Here is a 24,959-nt window from a genome sequence, read left to right on the forward strand (position 1 = left end):
GGGGACACCTTTCACAGACCAGAGGCAGCGCCTGAATTGGGGAGCCGCGGTGGGGCATATGTTGGTTTCTCTGTCCAAGTGTAACTTCCTTCTGAAGTTCTCCAATGGGGTGTGTGTGTGTGTGTGTGTGTGTGTGTGTGTGTGTGTGTGGGTGTGTGTGTGTGTGTGTGTTGGTGTGGGTGGAGGAAAGACGGGGAAGGTGCCTCGTGGCGCTGTCCGTAGTCCTGAACCTCCGTTCGGCCGAGGGCAACCTTGGCTCTCTCTCGGGAGCACGGGCACGTCAGAATCCTTTGTGTTTTTTGTCCTCCTGGGAAAAGTGAATGAATCTGTGTTGTCACAGGATGCAGAGAACACGGGCTGATGACTCACCATTTCCTTAGCTACTGTTTTGTCTCTTTGCCACAGATTAGCATCACTTCCTGCTCTGGGAAACGCCCCAGGGGAAGGGGGGGTGGGCCAGGGAGGGCTCTTTGGTCACTTCTTGTCTGAACCCCGACTACCACACTCACTGCCCACCGTGCTCCCAGGTGAGGTTCTGCCCTGGGAAGCGGTAGCTTTGGCTCTTCGTCCTGACTGTGCCGAATGCATTCCAGGAGGGGTGGTGTGTGTGTGTGTGTGTGTGTGTGTGTGTGTGTGTGTGTGTGTGTGTGTGCTTACAGGGAACAGCTCACCCCCAGAATGCCTGTACCGAGGGGTGGTGTGTGTGTGTGTGTGTGTGTGTGTGTGTGTGTGTGTGCTTACAGGGAACAGCTCACCCCCAGAATGCCTGTACCGAGCTCAGTTCTCGTGTCCTGGAACTGGACACCAGATCTTGACTCGTAGCTCCTGTAAGTTTCCCGCCCAGTGGGTGCTGCTGGCTTTTCCAAAGGGCTGCGTCCCCCTTCCCCTGCCTTTGCTGGTGACTGCGGTGTGATGCTCTTGCATTTGGCTGAGTGAGGCAATGCTCCCATGCGCTTGATTTTTCGGGTGCTCGGCTGCAGTGCTTGCCAGGAGCTGGCCCGGGTGTGTGTGTATGTGGGGGGGGGGAGGGAAGGGTTAGGGGCGGTGCCTGGGTCACTTCATGCTGCTCTGCGCATGGCTCTTATGCTTGGCCGCCGAGTGTGCCCAAGAGCCCACCCTGCGTTTCAGCTCTCACGGTCCAACTTGCATGGGGAATGGTAGCTGGGACCCTTCCACAGAAACGTTGGTTCTTGCACTGGTGGGCGTGGGAGGGGAGGAGGGCTTCCCCCACACACACCCCCAGGAACTTCCAGCCACAGCAATCAAGGGCCAGACAAAGAGTCAGAGTTCTCACTGGTCCCTTATCACACACACCCCCAGCCCCCCACACACACTCTGCAAACAGGGATGGAGCAGAGTCCCCAGAGAGTTGCAGTGTGAAAAGGACCTGACGCATAGGGGACCACTAATGTTGGTAGTTTTCTTCTCACTGTTACCATCGCACATTTAATAATTTTTTTTCTTAAAAAAGAAATGAACAGGGCCGGAGTGATAGAGCAGTGGATAAGGCGTTTGACTTGCCTGCAGTGGACCCAGGTTTGGTCCCTGGCGTCCCATATGATACGCTGAGTTTGCCAGGAGTGATCCCTCAGCCCAGAGCCAGGAGTAAGCCCTGAGCATCCCCCAGTGTGGTCCAAAACAAACAAACAAAAAGTTTTGGGAAAAAAGGGAGGGGCAGGAGTGATAGTACAGCGGGGAGGGCTTTTGCCTTGCACGCAGCTGACCCAGGTTTGATTCCCAGCATCCCGTATGGTTCTCCGAGCACCGCCAGGAGTCATTCCTGAGTGCAGAGCCAGGAGGAACCCCTGCGCATCGCCAGGTGTGACCCAAAAAATCAGAAGGGGGGGAAAAGGGAGTGGGGGAGGGGAAAAATGGACAGAAAATACTAAGTAACCAGTATAACCGAGCAAGGTGGATCTACAGGGAACTGGGAATCCCGAACAGGAGCACAGCGCCCCCTGGAGCAAGTTAGGAAAATAACCTGACTGCCTCCACCCAGACCCCCCAGGGAAGCTTCCTGCCCAGTCAGGCTCAGGGCTGGGAACGCTGCTGGGGCCAGAAGGAACCCTGGGCTCCTCCAGGGAGCACGGAGCAAGGAGCAGAGCAGAGTGGAAGCAGACCTCAGAGGGAGCACACAGAGCACCGGGAGGGGGCCAACCCGTTAGTCAAGGCTGGAGCCCGTCTGCCCGGTCCTGAGGCGCATGCCGCAGACACCAGCCAGGCACCCCCCCGAGCCTGTGCCCCCAACCTCCTTCGGACCCCCCACTTGGCAGCCTGCTTCAGCTCAAGGACGTTGGTCCTTTTCCGTCCCTTCTCTTATTTATTTTTGGTTCAGGGGCCACCCCCGGCTGTGTTCAGGATCCCATACTGGCTCTGAGTTCCAGACCCCGCTCCTGGCGGGATTGGGGGATCCTATGGGATTGGGGGATCCTGTGGGATTGGGGAAGCCTATGGCAACCCTATGGGATGCCGAGGATCAAGCCTGGCCCGGCCGTGTGCAAGGCAAGCTCTGTGCTGGATTGCTCCAGCCCCTCCAGCCTGAATTTAAAAAAAAAAAAAACAAAACAAAACACTTTTTTTTTTATTTAAAGAGAAACTATAGTCTGCAGAGAACTCTTCAAAGCTCCCCAGCAGCAGCTCAGCAAGGCAGGACCTGTAGTTTTGTTATTATTAATTATTATTATTTTGTTTGTTGGGGGCCACACCCAGCCGTATTCAGGGCTCTGTGCTCGGGGATCACTCCCCGGCAGGACTCGGGGGACCATCTGGGGTGCTGAGGATCCGACCCAGGTGGGTCTTGCATGCTCCTCGCCTGCAGAAACACCCCCTCCCCTGGGAATGGACCCTTCTCCTTTTTCCACCGTAGCTGGGAGCAACCAGCACAGAGCCAGGGGTTTGGGTGGGGGTGAGGGTCCCCCGGGTGGCAGAAGATGCTGCTGTGGCTGAAATTGGGGGGAGGGGACTTTGTTTGGGGACAGAGGGAAGGCAGGGAGGGTGCCTCCTTGCTTCTGCTCCCCCATTCCCCGGGGTCCCAAGCCCCCGTCTGCTGGACTGAGATCAGTCTGTCTGTCTGTCTCTCTCTTCGCTCCCTGCCCCACTGCCGTTTCCTCTTTAGTTTAATTTCCGAGCCGACTCCAGCCGCCGACTCCCCCATCCAGAACTCCCCAGAGACTCCGGCTGACTAATCCCCCCCCCCCTTCGCTGTAATTAAAGTTGGGAGCAGGGAGTGGATGGTGGTGGAGAAGGGCTGGGGGCTGGGAGGTGGGGAGAAAGAGAGAGAGAGAGAGAGAGAGAGAGAGAGAGAGAGAGAGAGAGAAAGTCAAGTCGTCAGCGGGGTTTCTATAGGGAAGCGTCTCTGTTCCACTGGCCCTCCCAAAGGGTTTGCTGGGGAATTCAGTCCAGCTTCTCTGGCTGATCGACACCACTTCCCAACGGAAAAGACCTTATATTCCATATATTCCATATCACCTTATATTCCATATAACCGTGGTCTCTCTAAGGGGGAAGCTTCTTCCCACCCGCCAAAATCGGTGAAAGAGCAGGCGGGGTGCAGGGGAGGGGGTTGGGGGTATCCCACCCCGTGGCAATGCCTGGCAGTGTGAGCCGTGAGAACTGGAGGTGGGCACTGCCAGGGCTGGGGCGGGCAGGCGGGGCTGACATGCCCGTCCCTGTCCTCGCTGCGACGGCCGTGAGGGCGAACCGTTTCTCCCCCAGTTGGGCAACGCACCCAGCCCAACACCCTCCCCCCCAACACCACCCAGACTTCCCGTGGGCGCTTTCGGCATCTGAAGGAGGCCCTGGGAAATGTCCCCGTTTTGCAGATGACGCGGAGCCCAGAGCACCGTCACAGTGCGGCCAGTCGGAAACCTGGGCTCGCCCTCGTCCCCTCAGTGGGGAGCAAAGGCAGAAGGCCCGGAAGGGTCTGGCTGAGAGCAGGCTGAGGGGGCTCAGCCAGGCTTCACTCCCCTCCTGGGCCCTGGGCGTCGCCCTGCCAAAGGCATCTCTGGCCTGAGGGTTCAGAGAGTCTCTGATCACTAAAATATCAGCAGTAGGGTCAGAGCCATCGCCCGTACCTTGCCCATCGCTGATCCTCATTGGATCTCCGATACTTCATACGATCCCCACACCAGGAGAGATCCCTGGGCATTCCCCGGCAGGAGTCAGCTCTGAGCACTACTGGGTACAACCACCCCCCCACCCCCCCAAAAAAAGAGAAAGTGTAATGTGAGTGTTGGGCTGAGAGGAGCACCACCTGTTCATCACAGCAAACCAGGAAGGGCCTCACCAGCTCCGAGGGGCATGTCCCAAAAGGAGGTCACGTGACCTGAGCTGGTGCCGGAAGTACCTCTGGGTGGCTTTCATGCCCCTCTGGCTCCCAAGGTCCCCTGGGGGGGGGGGGGGGTCCCCACGGCCACCACCAGCAAGAGAAGGACAGTGTGTAGTGAAGGATGGGTAGATGAACCTTGTAGCTGCAGGCATTACCAGCCACCTAGAACCTTCCCCAGGGGGAAACCGCCGTCCTGACCCCTTCCCAGAAATGATCCCTCTTGGTGAGGCCACGCCTCACCTCACCTCCCCTCCTCCGCTCTGCCTGGGTCCCTTAGCCCAATAGGCACTGACGGCACAGGGCATCAATACACACAGCCCCGCCGTGAGGGGTCGGCGGTGCTGCCCCTGCTCCCACGGCAAGGCCAGACACTCCGCTCACTGCCGGTCTCCATGTGCCCGATGACACCCCCCCCCCCGGCATGGAAACGGAACCCCCTTATCACTGCCATGCTCTCTGGGGGGGGCCTGGGCGTCCAGTCACTGGCCCTCTGCCCTCCGCACCCAGAGGTCATCTTCGTATGGTCACTGTGGTCACTGAGTCCTCACTTCTCTCTTAGAATGGACCCACCCCCGAACCAGAGAGAGAGAGAGAGAGAGAGAGAGAGAGAGAGAGAAAGTGCAGAGCTAAAGGGTCTTGCCCTGTCCATGGCCCACCTAGTTCCATCCCTGGCACCCCCCAGAGTCCTCCCTGAGTCCTGGCGGGAGTGATCCCTGAGCACAGAGCCAGGAGTCAGGGGCCACAAGCGAAAGCACAACGAGGAGGGCATTTGCCTTGCACGCGGCCCAGCCAGGTTCCATCCCCAGCATCCCATAGGGTCCCCCGAGCTCCGTTAGGAGTCAGCCCTGAGCACAGAGCCAGGAGTCGGCCCTGAGCACCACCGGGTGTGGCCCAAACGAGTTAAAACAAAGAAGCAAGGGAGTCACCTCAGCCCTGGCCCCACGGCGTGGGCCTGACTGAGTGAGAAACTGTGTCCTGAGTCCCCCGGGGCGCGTGAGGCCGTCCGGGTCTCACAGTCGAGCAGAGGGGTGCATTTCCATGGGATGCCGTACATGCCCCCCCCGCCCAACACACACACACACATACATACACACACAAACACACACTTCATGCTGTGACCATCTCCCCCTCATGTCTCCCCATCTCAAACACACACACACACACACACACACACACACACACACATGCTTCACGCTGTGACCATCTCCCTCCTCATGTCTCCCGGTCACACACACACACACACACACACACACTCACACACACACACACACGCTTCATGCTGTGACCATCTCCTTCCTCATGTCTCCCCATCACACACACACACACACACACACACACACACGCACACACTCTTCCCTCCATGACCGTGCCTCCCCTCCGCTCCTTCCCTCCCCAGGCGCCTGCACTCCAACAACCTCCTGTGTGACTGTCACCTGGCCTGGCTCTCAGACTGGCTGCGGCAGCGACGGGCCATCGGCCAGTTCACCCTCTGCATGGCCCCCGTGCACCTGCGGGGCTTCAGCGTGGCCGACGTGCAGAAGAAAGAGTTCGTGTGTGCAGGTGAGGCCCGCCCGCGTGCCCTCCCACACCCCCTGAGCTTGCTACCCACACTCTCCCGGCTACTGAGCTCTGCAGGGGAACCCGGGTCTGGGGGCTCGGGGGTCGGGCAGCCAGGGGGCGTCCTAAGAGAGAAGCCTTTGTACTTGGAGTGGGGGGAAGCATCAGAAACTTGGGGCTCGCTGCCCGGTACACCTCCCTGTCCCTCAAAGCATCCCCTTTTGTGAGCCACGTTAGCGTCTGCTGATTGGCTAAGCCCCGCCTGGTGTGTTGCTCGGGGAAATGAGGGTCCTGGGGAGGGTCCCGGGGTTCACCTACTGGCTCTGCTCTTTGCCCCATATCTGGTTTCTCAGGGGACGTTCTGCCATGTCTGCAGAGTAGAGAAATGGGAGCTGGAAGGAGGGTAGAGGGCAAAAAGGCACCAAAGCACATCGCTGGGAAGGCCCAGAGGGCTCGTGTGTGTTTAGCGGATGCACGAAACTGGCGCTAGACCGCACGTGGCTGGCACGAAAGAGGAGCAGGTGTGGCATGTCCTGTCCTCCAGGGAACCCAGGCACGAGAGTGAGTGCCGCCAACTCACTGCCTCATGTTCCTGCTCTTCACTGACACCCTGCACCATACTCGGGGCCTCTCTCGTCCCCCCTGGTGGCAGGATAGTCAAGCAGCCCCCCACCCCCGGCTGATTTTACTGGGAAAGGAGAGGGAGGAAGAGAGAAAGTTCTCGGTTGAGGCCGGTTCCTAAGTCCGGAAACCTGAGTACCAGGATATGTGAGGCCTCTCCCCTAGGGGGCGCCCTGGAGCCGGCCCCTCGCCCAGTTGTGGAATGCAGGAAAAGGGTGAGGGGGGGTGTCTTTGCCCTCTCTGAAGGCTGATTCTGGGGTGCTGCTGTGCAGGGAGGAAGAGAGACAGGGAGCTTAGTGCTGGGGGTCACCCCCCACTTTACTTTTCTTTCCTGGTGCCCCCTTAAGCATGGAAGGGCCGTGGCCAGCCCTGCAGCACCAGAGCTCAAGCACCCGGCTCCATCTCATTCTCTGCTGTTCCTCTGTATTCTCCCCCCCACCCCTGCCCCGGCCCCGCGCCCTCCCGCCCTCACCCCAAATGTTTTTACAGCCCGTCGCCCCCCCCTCCTCCCCCGCAGCAGCCCCCTGGATAATTCCTATCGCCGCCCACTGAGCTAACCCCTTCCCATCCCAACACGTATGATAAAACCGTTGATCACACAGGCTCCGCACACTCCAATACAGGGACGGTAATTACAGCAATTATCGGGCGCAGGGTACAATATCGGCATAAGTGCCCGTGAAAGAAATAATTACAGAGTAAAGGAGTCGCCCATGAGGGAGAGAGGAAGCCTAATTAGAGAGAGCACGCCCAGGCGCCAGCCGCCGCCATCCTTCCCGGGGGCCGTCATCGGGAGAGGGACCCTCTCCCATCATGGGGAGTAGGGGGCAACCCCTCCAGCCCCCAACAGGGAACCCCGGTCTCTGCATCCACAGGACAGACCAGTGTCCCCAAGCCAGTCTCCTTGACGAGAAGGCTGCATCTGGGCTGGAGCGAGAGCACAGTGGGAGGGCGTTTGCCTGGCACGCGGCCGACCTGGGTCCGATTCCCAGCATCCCATAGGGTCCCCCGAGCACCACCAGGAGTAATTCCTGAGTGCAGAGTCAGGGGGAACCCCTGTGCATCGCCAGGTGTGATCCAAAAAGAAAAAAAAATAGTGCAAAGGGCCCTGTGTGCAGGAAATACCCTTTAGACGCTGCCCCAGACACTCACAGGAGCCCAGGAACAAAGGGATTCCCGTGTGTGTGTGTGTGTGTGTGTGTGTGTGTGTGTGTGTGTGTGTGTGTGTCCGTGCACATGCATGCATAAGTGGGGCTTTGTTTTCTGGAAAGGTCTTTGTCAGATGCAGTCGTGGGACAGGTGGGCGGGTGGGGAGGGAGGGGAATGGTACCTGGATCCTCTAAGACCTGTTACCCACCCCTGGCCTTACTGGGGTACCACGAGGGGAGCCCCTACCCGAAGGTTGTACCTCTTTAGTGATTGGTGGAGAGAGAGGGTGTGCACGGGTGAGGAGTGAGGGTAGGAAGAGGTGGCCGGCGTGTGGCCGGAGGTCACGGAGGAGACTGTATTTCTCTGACCGTCTCATACACCACAGCCAGTGGCAGAGCCCGGCACCTGGCTGAGTGAGACACAGTCTTGTCTTGGAGACCTGGCGGTGGCCGCTGTGTGTCGAGAAACATCCGGCCGTGCTCCTCATGCAAGCTCTTCCCTGAGTGATGCCAGAGGAGGACGTGGGCCCAGTAAAGAGGGGAAACAAGTGGTCAGGGGTCAGAGCAGAGGCCTAGCGGGGAGGGTGTTGGCCTGGCATGCGGCCAACCTGGGTTCGATTCCCAGCATCCCATAGAGATGGTCTCCAAGGGAGCACCCCCGGGAGGAAGCCCTGAGCCCAGAGCCAGGAGTAGGCCCTGAGCACCGCTAAGGTGTAAAAAAGCCAAAGCAACAAAGCACAAAAGGAAAAGGTGAGCTTCCCAGGAGAAAGGAAGGCCTGGGAGAGTCAGGCCACCCCGGCTCTGCATGTCAACTTAAAGCCTCCCTGCCTCCCTGGACCCTTCAAAAAATAAAAAAGGGGCCCGAGAGCATAGCGATAGGGCACTTGCCTTGCACGCAGCCGACCCAGGCTGCATCCCTGATATCCCAGAGGGTCCCCTGAGCCCGCCAGGAGTGAGTCCTGAGTGCAGAGCCAGGAGTCAGCCCTGAGCACCACGATGAACTCATCCCAGCTGTCTGGAGCAGACTTCCCCTGGGTCTCCCTCCGCCCAACTCCCAGAATGCACCAGCAAGCAGGCACGGGCCAGATGCATGACCTTCCCCTCCCCTCCCCGCCCCTAAGATGTCTTCATTAGGGGCTGGAGTGAGAGCACAGTGGGGAGGGCATTTGCCTTGCACGCAGCCAACCTGGGTTTGATTCCCAGCATCCCATGGAGTCCCCCAAACACTGCCAGGAGTAATTCCTGAGTGCAGAGCCAGGAGGAACCCCTGAGCATCGCCGGGTGTGACCTCAAAAGCACTGTAGCACTGTCCTCTGGTTGTTCATCGATTTGCTCGAGCGGGCACCAGTAACGTCTCCATCGTGAGACTTGTCGTTACTGTGTCTGGCATATCGAATACGTCACGGGTAGCTTTCCAGGCTCTGCCATGCGGGCAGGATACTCTCGGTAGCTTGCTGGGCTCTCCGAGAGGGACAGAGGAATCGAACCTGGGTCGAATGCATGCAAGGCAAATGCCCTATCTGCTGTGCAACCTAAAAAGAAGAGAGAGAGAGAGAGAGAGAGAGAGAGAGAGAGAGAGAGATCTTCATGGGGGAGACAAGGCTGGGGGACTTTACACCCAGATTGTGGGCTGGGTTGGGGGGGGGGAGACCTTATCTTACTCCTAACAGTTCCCCTCTCCCGCCCCATGGCCTGTGACTGCACAAGGGGATGGGGTGGGGGGGTTCTCCCTCACTTTCCTTGTAAGGGGCAGGTCTGGTGCCCAGGAGGCTGGAGGACACTATTGTCTGCTGTCCACCCACCCCCCAGCTCTGCAGACATGTGAGCTGCGGTTTCTCGCACCTTCTGCCCCGAGTTAAAGTGTTTTCGGGGGGGGGGGGGGGGCTGATGGCTAGAATCCACCTTCCTCGTGTCTGTTGCTGGTCCCTCCAGCCGAGAATGTCTCCACTTGCCACTTCCAGCAGTTCCCAGGCTTTCCCAGTTCTCCCCACTCTGCTGTCCCTGCAGGAATGAGAGGCCTGGCCTGGTCCCGGTCCTCTCCCCTGCCACCGTGCCCAGCAGAGAGCCCAGTCGCCAAACTGCTCCGTCACATGCCGCTGCCTCATTAGGAATCGGGAAAAATAGCCTGGGATGAAATCTCCCTGGAAACCAGACACTCTCCCTTTCTTTCTTTTTCTTTCTCTTTTTTTTCCCTTTTTTGCAAGAAATGAAATTGGGGGACTGGTTAGCAAGTCGAAAGACAATTAAGGTAAGCCGTGGCGAGCCGCCCCGTCCCCTTAAGAGGTTTTAATTAAAACACCATAATTGGATAGCGTGTGAATTAGATGATTAGGTTTATTTAGCCATTCCCAAAATTATCATGCCTCTGGTATTTAAATCACGTTCATTTATATTCTCGTGTCGTAATCGCCCGGGCCCCACTGTCCTCGCGGGCTGTTGTTGGCTTTTGAAAGGCCAGAGGCCACTGGGGACGCTTCATCTAAATACCGGAGTTAATTTATTCCCACACGCTCCTGGGCCATCGGCGCTTCTCTGCTGGGAGAAGTTCCGCTCCAGAGAGGCAAGAGCCGACCCGCTCCCTGCTTCCTCTCCTTCCCCCGGGATCAGGGGGACTCTGCGGGACCCCCACCTCCTGCTCATCGGGAGAGGCTTGGGCAGGGATGGGGCCCCGCTAGCAAGCAGACAGGGCCAGTGTTTAGCACTCACTCACAGGGCTGGGGCGATAGCATTTGCCTTGCACGCGGCGACCCGGGTTCGATTCCCAGCATCCCATACGGTCCCCTGAGCACTACCAGGAGTAATTCCTGAGTGCAGAGCCAGGAGTCACCCCTGTGCATCACCGGGTGCGACCCAAAAAGCAAAAAATAAAATAAAATAAAATAAAAGGAACTCTCACCCTTGACCTCCTGAACCTCCGGGACAGGTGGCTGAATCCACCCTGCCACCCACACCCCCATGTTCGTTGAGGGGTGTTGTTTTGTTGGTCGGCCTGGCTGGAGGGGCTGGACCAGCTCCCTGGGGGGGTGGGGGGCGGTCTCACACCGGCTCCTTATTGCCCAGGAGAGCTGCAGAGTAAAAAGGGGAGGAAGTGTGGAGGGGGGCTCCCCTTCTCAGCTTCAGAGTGCCCCCCAGCTGGGGGAGAGAGACAGGTCTACAGGGAGAACGAGCCCAGCAAGGGGGACGCCCCCCCAAACTCCCCCCACCCCCTCACTCTACCCCTGCCCGTGAAGAGGCTGCAATTTCCATGCTATCCGGTCTTTCTCTGCAGCCTTGGCAACACAGAGGGGTGACCAGAGGCCCCCCACCCCCAGACAGGCCCATGGACAGGGGCGCCTTTAAAAACTCTCCACTCCAGGGCTCCCCACTTCCCCCCTCCCTCACCCCTGCCCCATCCCAGTCACTTTTGGGGGCTTGGGAGAGGGCGGTGGGGTGGAGGCCCTGCCCTCTGCAGACACCACCTGTCCCAGGTCCAGGGACTGAAAGGGGCCCAGGGGACCAGGACCTGCCTTTGATGTGCAGAGCCCCAGTGTGGGGGGGGGTCCTAGCGGGAGCAGCATCTGCATCTCAAAAGCCCTGACTTCTGAAGGCAGAAGGGAGAGACTCTTTTGCTGCCTGGCACCTTCCCTCTGAAGACCAGGAGCAGAGAGCCTCTGCCAGGGACCCCCAAAGTGGCCCAGGGCCAACCTTTGGGTTGAGCTCAGAGGGGTGAGGCGCTTGCCTTTCATGGGGACAGCCCTAGCACTGCCTGGTGTGGCCTAAAGCCCTGTCTCCCCCCCACCGCCATGTAAAGACCCTCTGAAGTGATTGATGGGCAGGGCTCTCCCCACTGAGCCTGCAGGGGTGCCGGAGCTTGGGGCTCAGAGCACTGGTCTCGAGGCTGAAGGTAGCAGAGTCACTTCTGGAAACAGTCCCACCTGCCTCTCTGTGCCATGGCGGAGGTTGGGGGACTGTTTGCTTACAGAAGGCAGATTTCCATGGGGGACCAAGCCATAGTCCAACAGGGAGGGCTTTTGCCTTGCACACGCCCGACCCAGGTTCAATCCCCGGCATCCCATAGGGTCCCCCAAGCACCACCAGGAGTAATTCCTGAGTGCAGAGCCAGGAGGAACCCCTGTGCATCGCCGGGTGTGACCCAAAAAGACAGACAGAAAGAAAGAAAGAAAGAAAGAAAGAAAGAAAGAAAGAAAGATTGCTCAAGTGAGACAGAGAGAGAGAGAGAGAGAGAGAGAGAGAGGGCTAGAGTGACAATCCAGTGAGGATGGCATTTGCCTTGTACGCGGCCAACCCAGGTTTGATCCCAGCATCCCATAGAGTCCCCCGAGCACTGCAGGGAGTGATTCCTGAGTGCAGAGCCAGAAGTCAGCCCTGAGCATCTTAAAGTGTGACCCAAAAAGCAAAAGGGGGGGGGGGGGGGGAGAGGAGAGACGCAGGGGTCCAGGGAAGAATGGATCTTCAATCACTGCATGGCCTTTCGCACTGGATAAATGTCCCCAGTTAAACTCCAGGCACCAACCCAAGCCCTTCTAGGCCTGAGGATGGCAGAGGGTAGGGACACTCCACTTTGCTCTTTAGGGTGGGCCAGGGGAGGGAGGGGTGGGTACATCCTTGGGGAGGGTCTGATGTGGACGTACCCAGATGTGACCTTCAGATTCTGCTGGACCCCTCGGTCCCTCCCCCAACGCCTGGAGCAGGGGCCAGGTCTAGCCCTTCTCTCTAGCTGTGAGCTCCTTCCAGTCCCGCTTTGACCTCTGACCCTTGACCTCTGACCCCCAGGCCCCCACTCGGAGCCGCCCACCTGCAACGCCAACTCCATCTCCTGCCCCTCGGCCTGTACCTGCAGCAACAACATCGTGGACTGCCGCGGGAAGGGGCTGACGGAGATCCCTGCCAACCTACCCGAGGGCATCGTGGAGATGTAAGTGCTTCCGGGCTACCCCGGGACTTGACCTCTCTGACTCGGCCCATCCCACCAGGCAGGGCGGGCATGCGGGAATGCGGGGGTGGGGGGGATGCTGTGAACAATGCCAGTTGGCAAGACTAGAGCAAAGTCCACTGAGGACCACCCAGGGGGCCAAAAGCACAGACCACCATGTTTTGCAAATAGAACTCTGCCAGTTGGCCTTAGGCAGTAGGCAGGAGGGGCCGTGGGGCAACTGGGGGTTCACCCTGCCTGAGGCACATTCCCCCTGCCCTCACCAGCCATGGTCTGGCGCGTCCCTGATGGGCCCCGGCCTGTGAGTATGGACCGACCTGGCCATTAAGAACCATGTCTGCGGGGGCTGGAGCGATAGCACAGTGGGGAGGGCGTTTGTCCAACCCGGGTTCGATCCCAGCATCCCATAGGGACACCCGAGCACCGCCAGGAGTGATTCCTGAGTGCAGAGCCAGGAGGAACCCCTGAGCATCGCTGGGTGTGACCCAAAGAGGAAAAACAACAACAACAACAACAAAAGAAGTGGCTGTGACTACCCCTCCCCTCCGCCCCTCGGGTCCACAGGCTGCTTCTGTGCTTCACCCAGGGGCCCCTCCGGGCCTGTTGTGCCCACCCTTCCCTCGCCAGGCCGCCGAGAAGGTTCTGGCCCGCCCTTCCCCGCTCTCCTCCCCGCCCGGCCGCGGCCCGAGAGCGATTTGTCTGTGTTACGGGCCGGCCTGACAAACTGCGCTGCATTAGCAGCGAGATGTTGTTTGCGATGGGAAAATTGCTGGCAAACGGCTCCATTAGCCGTTCCAGTAACAAATACTCGCTCCCCCAGCGAAGAGGCCAGCACGCCGGCCAGGCGCAAATTAATAAGGCTGTCTCCCTCGCTCGCGCGCTCTGCGGACGGGAGCGCTCTTCAAGACAGGTGGGCTCCTCCCAGCCAGAACAGGGCCTCCTGTCCTGTTCCTCAGGGACCCCGTTCCCTACACACACACACACACACACACACACGCAAATACACACACTCACATGCACTCACACACATACACTCACATACACACTCACACACATACTCACACATACACACTCACACACTCATATATACACACACATACACACTCACAGACACACACACATACACACTCACACACACACACTCACAGACACACTCACACACTCACATACACTCACACACATATACACACATACACACTCACACACACATACACATATACTCACACACATATACACACTCACACATAGACTCATTCACATACACTCACACACATATACACACACATACACACATAAACATACACATACACTCACACACATATACACACTCACACACAGACACACTCACATACACTCACACACATGCACACATACACACTCACACATATACACATACACACTCACATATACACACTCACACTCACTCACCCACACATACACACACTCACACACATATACACACACACTCACACATACACACATAAAAATACACATACACACTCACACATGTACACACACTCACACACATATACACACTCACATGCACTCATACACACATACACACACACCCACACATACACACACCTACACATATACATACTCACACACTCATACGCACATACTCACACTCACACACACATACACACACCTACACATATACATACTCACTCATACACACATACTCACACTCATACACACGCACACACACACACCCCTTGTGTCTTCCCAGCAGAGGGTCTTAGGCAGCAGCCATGCCAGATGAGGAGATGATGAAGAGGTGGGTTCCTCGGAGGCCGGGAGATGGATGAGGGCGCTGTGTGGAGGCTGAGGTCCACGAACGCCATCCATCACCTGGACCAGAGGCCCCCCTCCGCCCACCTGCTCCCGGCACACCTCTTCTGGGTGGCAGGAAGTCAGCTGGAGAGATGAGAAAGGGTAGACCCTGGACGCTCTCTCTCTCTCTCTTTCTCTGTGTGTGTGTGTGTGTGTCTCTCTCTGTCTCTGTCTCTCCGTCTCTGTCTCTTACTGTCTCTCTGTCTCTGTCCCTCTCTATCTCTGTCTCTCTCTGTCTCTGTCTCTCTGACTCTCTCTCTCTCTGTCTCTCTCTCTCACTCTCTCTCTCTCTCTCTCACACACACACACACACACACACACACACACACACCAGGAAGTCAAGTGTGTCCTGGCTCTTGCTTCTGGCCGGGCGCGCAATGCAACCTCTGGTGTAGATGAGGAACCCCTCAGGAGAGTCCGGGCCAGGGCCCAGGCCAGAAGCCCAGCGGCAGGCAGCCCCGGAGACACCCCCCCCCCCCCGCCCCCCGGTCCTCCCAGATGTGGCGTGTAGGTGAGCCCGAGGACTGGCAGGCCGGGAGCTGGCTTCGAGGGTCCTTTCTCCCTCCTGGGAAAGCCCAGAGATGAAGAGGCCCTTGGTCGCCTCTGCTGGGAGCCCTCCAGGCTGTGGCCAGACCCTGCGAGGCAGCCCACTCCCCACTGCCCCATCCGTCTCCATCTGCTCTTCCGTGTTCTGACGGAAAGTCATCTGTCCTGACTTCACTGAGGCCGAGTGGACGAAGCGAAACGACACATCTCGAGTGACCCATGGGGGTTGTTTTGAGAATCATGTGCGTCACACGGTGAACAGGTCCCCAAAGCCAAGTTTATTAGTGTCGTCGTCCCCTCCTTACTGGTGTGTGTGTGTGTGTGTGTGTGTGTGTGTATGTGTGTGAGAGAGAGAGAGAGAGAGACAGACAGACAGACAGACAGGCAGGCAGGCAGGCAGGCAGGCAGGCAGGGGATGAGGAATTTAGGACATACTCGCTAAGCAGTTTCCAACTCTGTGGCCAGCTCTCTGACCATTCAGCATGCTGTGCAGGGATTATTAGCCCCTGCACTGCACTAGGGCTGGAGCAATAGCACAGCGGGTAGGGCGTTTGCCTCGCACGCGGCCAATTCGGGTTCGATTCCTCCGTCCCTCTCCGGGAGCCCGGCAAGCTACCGAGAGTATCCCGCCCGCACGGCAGAGCCTGGCAAGTTCCCCGTGGCATATTCGATATGCCAAAAACAGTAGCAACAAGTCTCACAATGGAGACGTTACTGGTGCCCGCTTGAGCAAACCGATGAACAATGGGACGGCAGTGCTACAGTGCACTGTACTAAAGTCCATGGCCGGAGCAATAGTCTCCAGTGGGGAGGGCATTTGCCTTGCACATAACCAACCCGGGTTCGATCCCCAGCATCCCATAGGGTCCCCTTGGGCACCACTAGGAGTAATTCCGAGTGTGGAGCCAGGAGTCAGCCCTGAGCATCGCCAGGTATAGCCCAACCACCCAAATACCTAAACTAAAGGAAATAAAGCTCCTCTTCCTCTTCCTCACCTTCACCCCTTTGACTTGCTCAGCTGCCAGCCTCCTCGCCACCACAGCCCCCTGCCAGAGCCCGCGGTGGAGGAGGCCTTGGCGTCCTCAGTCACCCAGTGACCGCCAGTGACGGCCGAGTGGCTAACGGAATCTGTTCTGTTTTTTTCCCAGACGCCTGGAGCAGAACTCCATCAAATCCATCCCCGCCGGAGCCTTCACCCCTTACAAGAAGCTGAAGCGCATGTAAGTGTCCCCCTGGGAAACGGGAATCCAGATGTTTGCAGGTTGGGGGGCGGGGGGTTACGTGGCGTGTGTCGTGGGCAGCCTGACCCCTCCCTTGTTGGGCCAGAGTTGCCGTCCTGAGACCGGAAGGTGAGGCTCAGGAGTGCCTGGGGCATTAGCCCTTCCTGCACACGGCTGACCCACGTTGTATCCTCACCATCCCCTTCTGGTCCCCCCCGAGCGCTGCCCAGAGTGCTTCTCGAGCCCAGGGTCTGGAGTAACACTCTTAGCATCGCCGGGTGTGGCCCCCAAGCCAACCAAACGACTCGGAGTGTCTCACCCTGGTGAGGTGGGTGGGCTCAGAGCTCAGGGCCAGGCCCACCAAGTTGGATGGTCTGGGGGGCACCAAGATGGTCTTTGTAGTACCCCCATCTTATGTGTTTCCTCTTCTCTAGTTTAATCATAAAGGAACACAGGTCGTGACCAGGGCTGTGCAGAACTGCTAGGGGCAAAGGCAGAATTAGAAGGGGCTTATTCCCCCCCCAGGGGATGGCCAGCTCGCATCTGTTCGGACCCCCAGCACGAGTCCTGTGGGGTCCATAGGCCAAGCAGGTCCTCCCATCTGCACCCGTGGGGGTCAGGCCCCCCATCAGAGGCGCCTAGAGGGCTGTGAGACCACCAACCTTGCCCCCCACCACTCTCGCAGATGGTAAGAATCTGGTAGGGAGATTTCCCAACCCCCCACCCCCCCCACCCCCCGCCTCTCTTCCCTTCTGGACCGGAAAGTGTCGCTTGTTTTTTTTTTTTTTTGCTTTTTGGGTCACACCCAGCGATGCACAGGGGTTACTCCTGGCTCTTACACTCAGGAATTACTCTTAGTGGTGCTCAGGGGGACCTGATGGGATGCTGGGAATCGAACCCAGGTCTGCCATGTGCAAGGCAAATGCCCTACCCGCTGTGCTATCGCTCCAGCCCCAAGTGTCACTTCTTGAGCCCACAGAGGTGAGTCCACTGAAGTGCTGGCGGCTCTGGGGGGCTGGTGCTAGGCTTGTGGGGGGTGAGAAACACAGGAAACCAGTGGCCGCCAAGAACAGCGTCTGGATGGAGAGCAGGAAGGGGAAGGAAGAGAAGGATTTTGTGTCTCTTCCTCTCCACAATACAAGCCCTGCCCTCAGGCATCTCCCAGACCCCAGCCACTGGCTCTGTCAGCACCTGGTGACACCCCACCCAGGCACCGAGGGTGACAGCATCACAGTGGTAGCCCGTGTACCCTCATCCGCTTGTGGAGACCACCCACCATGCCCCCCCCCACTTGCAGATGTTAGGAATCTGGTAGGGAGAGACACACCCCTATGTGTCCCCTTCCAGACTGGGAAGTGTCATTTTTTGAGCCCGCAGAGGTGGGTCCATTCTTGAGGGCAGAGGCTGAGAGGTCCTCCAGGGCCACAGGACCCATGTCACTCCCTGCCTGGGACATTCAGGGGCTTCCCTGAAGGAGTCCTTTGATGGTTTTCTGTTCTGGTTTGGTGTTGGTGTTTTTGCTTTTTGGGTCCCACCTGGGGATGCTCAGAGGTTCTTCCTGGCTCTACACTCAAGAATTACTCCTGGCGGTGCTCAGGGGACCCTATGGAATGCTGGGAATCGAACCCAGTTATGCTGCGTGCAAAGCAAACACCCTCCCCACTGTACTATCACTCCAGCAGCATGTTCGGGGTAGCACTGTCCACTGTCCTCCCGTTGTTCATAGATTGGCTCGAGTGGGCACCAGTAACGCCTCCATTGTGAGACTTGCTGTTACTGTGTTTGGCATATCGAATACGCCACGGGGAGCTTGGCAGGCTCTGCCATGCGGGCGGGATACTCTCGGTAGCTTGCTGGGCTCTCCAAGAGGGGCGGAGGAATCGAACCCGGCTTGGGCAGGCCAGCTGCGTACAAGGCAAATGCCCTACCGCTGTAAACGGTGGCATTCTAAGAGGTTTCCAGCCCCAGCCCACCTCCACTCCTCTCCTCCCCCTCACTCCCCCTCTCCCCACCACCGGGCAACCATCCTCACCCTCTCCCAGGAAACCCAAACCACAGCCGGTTTCCCTCCCACCCGCCATCCCAGCCCAGAGCATGTCCTTCCTTCGTGCCTACCACGGGGGCTGTATAAATAGAGGCCTTAATATTTAAAGCCTCGGCCCATCCATCTCCCGATCTTCCCGCTGCTTCTCCATAACCCACCCCAACCCCCCTCACCTCACCCCGATCCATTTTTAAAGCCCTGCTTGATTATGCAGCCCAGGAGTCAGTTCCGTGAAAAATGACAAGTCCTGCCACTGTCCCCACCTCTCGCTCTTCCGTGATTTTTTTGTTCTTTTTGAGTCACACCCGGCGATGCTCAGGGGTGACTCCTGGCTCTGTGCTCAGGAATTACTCCTGACGGTGCTCGGGGGACCCTATGGGATGCTGGGAATCGAACCCAGGTCGGCCGTGTGCAAGGCAAACGCCCTCCCCGCTGTGCTATCACTCCAGCCCCCGCTCTTCCATGATTTAAGGGGCAGCTGGCTCTAATTTTTGGTGAGGTCCAGGTAATGCCCAGCTGGGCGGGCAGTGTTTTACTGTCCCTTCTTCCTTCCTAGCTGCCTCAGGGTGGGGGCAGGGGTCAGGGGCATATTTAGAATTCAGAGGAGCTTCTCAGTCCCAGTCCTGGAGAAAAGACTTTCACTGTGGTTCCCTTCTAGTGGCATTGATATGTATCCCCCTTGCCCTTTCCACCCCAAACCTCTCGGGGCTGCCGGAAGGGCAAAGGAACCACTTCAAATAAAACATTTCAGCTCCCAGAACTTTAGAAAACCTGCCTGCAGATCAGATGAGGAGTTTGAAGAAGCAGAGAGTCCAGGAAACTGGGTTTGGAATTTATTATTTTTTTTGTTAGGGAGGGGCTCCCCAACTCTGCTTGAGAATCTGCCATCTCCTGCCAGAGATGTTCAGGGAGGGCGCTTGCTTTGTCCCGTGGCCCACCCAGGCTCGCTCCCTGGCGACCTCAATGGGTCCCCAGAGCCCGGTCAGGAGTGATCCCTTGAGCACAGAGCCAGGAAGGAGGAAGCCCTGAGCACGACTGGTGGTTGTGTTTTTTTGTTTGTTTTATTTTGTTCTGCTTTTGCTTTTGCATTTTGGGTCATACCCGGCGATGCTCAGGGGTCACTCCTGGCTCTGCACTCAGGAATCACTCCTGGCGGTGCTCGGGGAACCCTACGGGATGTTGGGAATCGAACCCAGGTTGGCCGTGTGCAAGGCAAATGCCCTACTCGCTGTGCTATCACTCCAGCCCCTGGGTGGTTGTGTTTTAATGACCAAACAGGGTGAACATGGGAGGGGCATGCACAGAGATGGCCTGGCAGCCTAAACCCCACCACACACACACACACACACACACACACACACACACACACACACACACATTCCTCCCCCTCACCCCTCAGCCCTACAACTTTCTGCCCACGGAATGAAGACTTACAAGGCCAAAGCGATAGGACGGGGGAAGGGCGCTTTTGCCTCACATGTAGCCAGCCCAGGTTCGATCCCCAGCATCCCATAGGGTCCCCTGAGCCCCACCAGGGTGCAGAGTCGGGAGTCAACCCCTGAGCATCAGCGACTCTACAATCCCCGAACAAACCCGAGCAAAATTAGATTTACAACAAGAGTCGCTATCGGCTCAGTTCCAGCGGAAGTGTCTCTTGACTGCTCTCTGCTCACCTTCAGCTCCCAAATCCGGACACTTAAGCGTGGGTACTCAGAGAGCGACAGGCCTGAGAGCCTGGGCATGGCAGAAATGCCCGCTCGTTCTGGTGCCCAAGGTGGCCTATGGGAACCCAAGACTTGCAACCGGGTAGGTGGCCCCCGGGCACCCCGGCCAGAGGGCACAAGAGGCCAGGGATAATCCCCATGGCATTTGCTGGTTAAGACCCTCCTGAGGGGCTGGAGAGATAGCACAGCAGGTTGGGCGTTTGCCTTGCACGCGGCCAACCCAGGTTCGATTCCCAGCATCCCATATGGTCCCCTGAGCACCACCAGGAGTAACTCCTGAGTGCAGAGCCAGGAGTAACCCCTGAGCATCGCCAGGTGTGACCCAAAAAGGAAAATAAAAAAATAAAAATAAATTTAAAAAAGACCCTCCTGAGTTGTGAGCCGGGGACTGTGGGCGCCCTCCGCCCCCCTTGTCTGCGGATTTTCTCTGGGCGATCCCTCCAGCTTAAGGGCTCAGCCCCAAACCTCAGAAGTCTTGGCCGGTGAAATGAGGCTCAACAGACAGGCTTTGGAAATCGGGATGGTGCCGGCTTCGGGAGCAGTGTAGGGGGCTGGACCTGGCGGGCTGGGCCTCACTGGGGCTGTTTTGGATCTGCCGGGGGTTTCCCCTGGCTGACCCTCTCTCCTCCTCGCTGATCCTTTTTCTGTCCCTTCCTGCACGAAAGCATCATTCTGTTGTATTCTGTCCAAGGAAAAGGATCCTTGTTACTTACTGGCCCTGGGGGCCGCTCCCTGCCCGAGACGGGAACCCAGAGACCAGCCCCCTGCCACGGTGATGATCTAGGAGCCAGAATAAGCCACTGGGGCTCAGAAGTCACTAGAAGGCCACACAGTAGCCATGCCAATGCCCAGTTCCAGGAAGGTCCTCTGCTGAGCTACCCATTACCCCAAAGCCCCAGACCTCTGTTCTCCTTGCCCGGGCCAGGTGCACCCCCAGTGATACCGACACATCTCAGAGGGGTCCCAGAGCCTCTTAACACCCCCCACACACACACACCATAATTCTCCCCAGGCCCAGAGGAGGCTCCAAATCAGATGTATGTGATGTCCCGGGAAGGGAGATTCGCTCTCACATTGACCAGACCAAACTCAAGGATACAAGTGCAAGGCCCCTTTATCGCTAGCTCGAGCTAGGGTCCAAGTCTCATCCAACAAAGTGGAATCTTGACAAGGACCCCAACTCCGAATTCTGAGCAGCTTGTATAGGGTTTGGTTACATAACAGCATTTCTTTTAGGAACTGGCAATATATTTCCAATTCTGGTCCCTGTTCTGTCCCCATGACTCCAGGGACCTACACTTACGTTTCCAAGTCTTGGTCCCTGTGCGGTCCTCGTCCCATGCATGACTCCACTCCCTCCGCCCTCTTTGCTTGGCTGGGCACCACTGCCCACGCCCCCTACTCTGATAGGCTGTTCCCACGGGGCAGTTTACCTGCCCAGGGTGAAACTATTTTCTGAGAAGCCAGGACTTTCTGATAGGGGAAACTGAAACTTAGGCCTGCTGAGTTTCGGTCTTAAAGTGGAGCCTGGGGCTGGAGTGATAGTCCAGCAGGTAGGACGTTTGCCTTGCATGCGGCCTACACAGCCGACCCGAAGAGCCCGGCAAGCTACTGAGAGTATCTCACCCGCACAGCAAAGCCTGGCAAGCTCCCCGTGACGTATTCGATACGCCAAGCACAGTAACAAGTCTCACAGTGTTACTGGGCCCGCTCGAGCAAAATTGATGAACAACAGGAGGACAGTGACAATAATAAAATAAAGTGGTACCTACCATGGCTCCACTTCAGCCTCACGGCTGCCTGTTCCCCCAGCACCCCAGACCTCCCCCTTTCCCCACCGGGGCTGGGAGCACCCCCAGTGACACACATCTCAGAGGGGTTTTAAGCACCTTTCAGCCCCCACCAGAATTCTCCCCAGGCCCAGAGGAGGCCCCGAATCAGACTCGAGTCACGAAGCTTCTTTTAAGCCAGGAGAGGCAGAAAGGTCTCGAGTCTTGGTGGGGGAAAAAAAAAAATCAAGGGTTTGCAGAGGCTCAAGGCAAGGACGTGGGGTGCCGCCATTGGTAATTGGGTGCTTGCTCTGCTTCAGGGCAGTGCCCATGTAGGACGAGGCCTTGGTGTGCCGGGTGGGGGGGCAGTCTGTCTGCCATGCCAATGTCCAGAGGCCACGGGAGCGTCCACTGAGACCCAAGGGGAGAGCGGCCAGCGGGGTGTCTCTGATTAGGGGAGTTGGGGGGTCGGCAGCCGCATGGTCCCGGAGCCCCTTCCCCAGTGCTCGGGAGTCCACACCCCCACGGGACGGCCTACTCTCGCCCTCCCCCGTGGCATCTAGAAGTGTTAGCCACCCCCCCTTAAAAGCCGTGCACTCAGCCCCCTCTCCCCGCCCTGATTTTTCAGAGACATCAGCAAGAATCAGATCTCCGACATCGCCCCGGACGCCTTCCAGGGTCTCAAGTCCCTGACGTCGCTGTAAGTGGGGGAAACTTTGCGGGGCGGGGGGGGAGCTGGCTGGGGGGTTGGGACAGTCCTGGGGGCAGGTAGGTGGGCAGGTGTGGGGAGAGGTTTATGTTCATTCCGTCCCACTTTCATCGGTACCTGGGCCAAAGAAACGACGATCTCTCTTCGTCGGGGGGATATTGATCTCGGAGAGGATTTCTGCAACCTCAATGCGTTGTTTTGCTCGATTGAGTGGCCAGCCACTGACTGCTCATTCAGAGGCATCTTCCGCTTGCTGGGGGAGCTCCCCTTGGCTGTGCTCGCTGGGGGGCTGGGGAGTGAGGAGTGGGGGAACAGGGCGGATACTTAGTACCCATGGGCCCTTTTCTCCCCGTTCCCACGGCCCTGCCAAGGGGAGCACTCAGTTTGCACTTTTCCCTGATTCTTGGGCTTTTGTGCCAAACCCACCCACCATCTGAGAAGCAGCACAAACCCTTGATTTGGGTTTGTGTGTGTGTGTGTGTGTGTGTGTGTGTGTGTGTGTGGTTTTGTTTGGAGGCCACACCGGCGGTGCTCAGGGCTGACTCCTGGCTCTGCACTCAGGGATCCCTCCTGGCGGGGCTCAGGGAGGTCCTATGACATGCTGGGGCTCGAACCCAGGTCGGCTGATTGCGAAAGCCTAGAGTGTCCTGCCAGGCCCACGGGGCAGGGGGAAACTCAGGCACTGGGAGGGGCAGGGTGGCTGCTGGGGGACCACCCCCTCGCCTTCCCTCAGGGACCCGCCTGCCCCGTGGAGAACATCGCTGAAGTCCTCCCAGCGTGCTCTCTGCCAGGCAGAGAGAGTCAGAGTGCAACGCCCTGACCTTGGCCAGGCTCACCAGAGCATTTACCACACGGTGGCTGTGTGCCCGGCACTGCCTGGCGACTCTTGGGCACTTAATCCTCAGAGTGACCTGCAACAGAAATCCACCCTCCTCCCTCTTTCATAGTTTAAAAAGTAGTGGGTACCAGTTACACACACATACTCACACACATTCACACTCATACACTCACTCACACACTCACATACACACACATACATACTCACACACACTCACATACTCACACACTTACCCTCAGACACTCACACACACTCACATAAACACATGCACACTCACACACACATTCAAACACACTTTCACACACACATACATACACACTCACAATCACACACACTCATACACACTTACATGCACTCACACACTCACATAAACACATACACTCACACAGCCTCACACTCACATTCAAACACACACTCTCACACACTCACACTTACCCACACTCATATACACTTACACACATATACACTCATACACACACTTATACACACTTACACACAGTCACACACACTTAAACACACTCATACTCACAGTCACACACATACTCACTCACATACACAGTCACACACACATACACATGCTCACATACACACACTTTCACATATACTCACAAACACATACACACTCACACATCCAAACACACACTCACACACACTCATACTCATAGACACACTCACACACTTGCACACTCACACACACTCATACACACATATGCACACTTACACACAGTCACACACTTGAACACACTTATACTCACACTCATATTCACATACACACATTCACATAAACACACACATACTCAAACACACTCACATACACACGCACACACACATGCTCACGTACACACACACTTACTTTCACACATGTTCTCATACATACACTCATACACACACACTCTCACTCACACACACGGCTACTTTTGGTTTTGCTTCTTTCTGCCTCCGGGCTCCTACCTGGCGGTGGGGGTGGGGGTCTGCATGCCGAGTGTGTACTACAGCATGTGGAAGGAGTCCCCGGGCCCCACTCCGGGCTGCCGGCCTGCTGGCGTCTGAGCGGGCATCCCTGACAGCTGCAGCCACCCCAGGCTCAGAGCGGATGCAACCCCAACCCGGTCCCCCAGGTGTGACCTCCCCGGGATGTGGCAGGGCTGGGTGGCACCAGTCCCACTGCACGGGGCCTCTGGACTCCCGGGCATGTCACTGCCCAGGAGAGAAGGGGCGGCCCAGGCTACAGTGGGCATCACCCGGCGAGCCTGGCCATAGGGGCGCTCGGGTCCCCCCATCTGGGCTCTCTGTGGACCTACCCCGAGTGTCCCGGAAGCAGAGACACTGTCCCCATGGGCCCATCCCGCTGGGAGAGGGCTGGGAACTGGGCTGGCCCCAGACTCAGCTGCCATCTGCTGCAAGCAGCCAAAATTAGCTTAGTTTATCGAGGAGCACATCTGGCTGGGTACCCAGAGGCCGCAGCGTGTGCTGGAGGAGCGTCTGCCCAGTGGGGACGGACAGGGGCTTGGAGGAGGAGCGGGGCGCAGCCGCCGGCCGCCGGGACCCCCTTCCTGCCCTTCCGGTTCCCCTTCAGCTGGGGCCTGGGGTCCGGCTGGGGACAGGGAGAGGCTTTGGCCAGTGCCCAACAAGGCACTTCAGCAGGTCTGCCTGCCGTGTGTCGTGACTCGGTGACCCAGGGTGGGCTCTG

At 57.8% G+C, this 24,959-nt stretch overlaps 1 protein-coding gene across 1 annotated transcript in view; it reads left to right on the top strand.

Moving 5' to 3' along the window:
- The window catches only part of SLIT3 (slit guidance ligand 3), a 514,410-nt gene that overhangs the window by 434,455 nt on the left and 54,996 nt on the right, over positions 1-24,959 (top strand). Inside the window, exons 8-11 of the mRNA XM_056107963.1 lie at positions 5,724-5,887; positions 12,427-12,568; positions 16,114-16,185; positions 22,351-22,422. Coding sequence (XP_055963938.1) covers positions 5,724-5,887; positions 12,427-12,568; positions 16,114-16,185; positions 22,351-22,422 — 450 coding nt within the window. The remainder of the gene's footprint in view (positions 1-5,723; positions 5,888-12,426; positions 12,569-16,113; positions 16,186-22,350; positions 22,423-24,959) is intronic.

Source organism: Sorex fumeus, unplaced genomic scaffold, assembly GCF_029834395.1.
Source record: "Sorex fumeus unplaced genomic scaffold, SorFum_2.1 ptg000187l, whole genome shotgun sequence".
Classification (NCBI taxonomy): Eukaryota; Metazoa; Chordata; class Mammalia; order Eulipotyphla; family Soricidae; genus Sorex; species Sorex fumeus.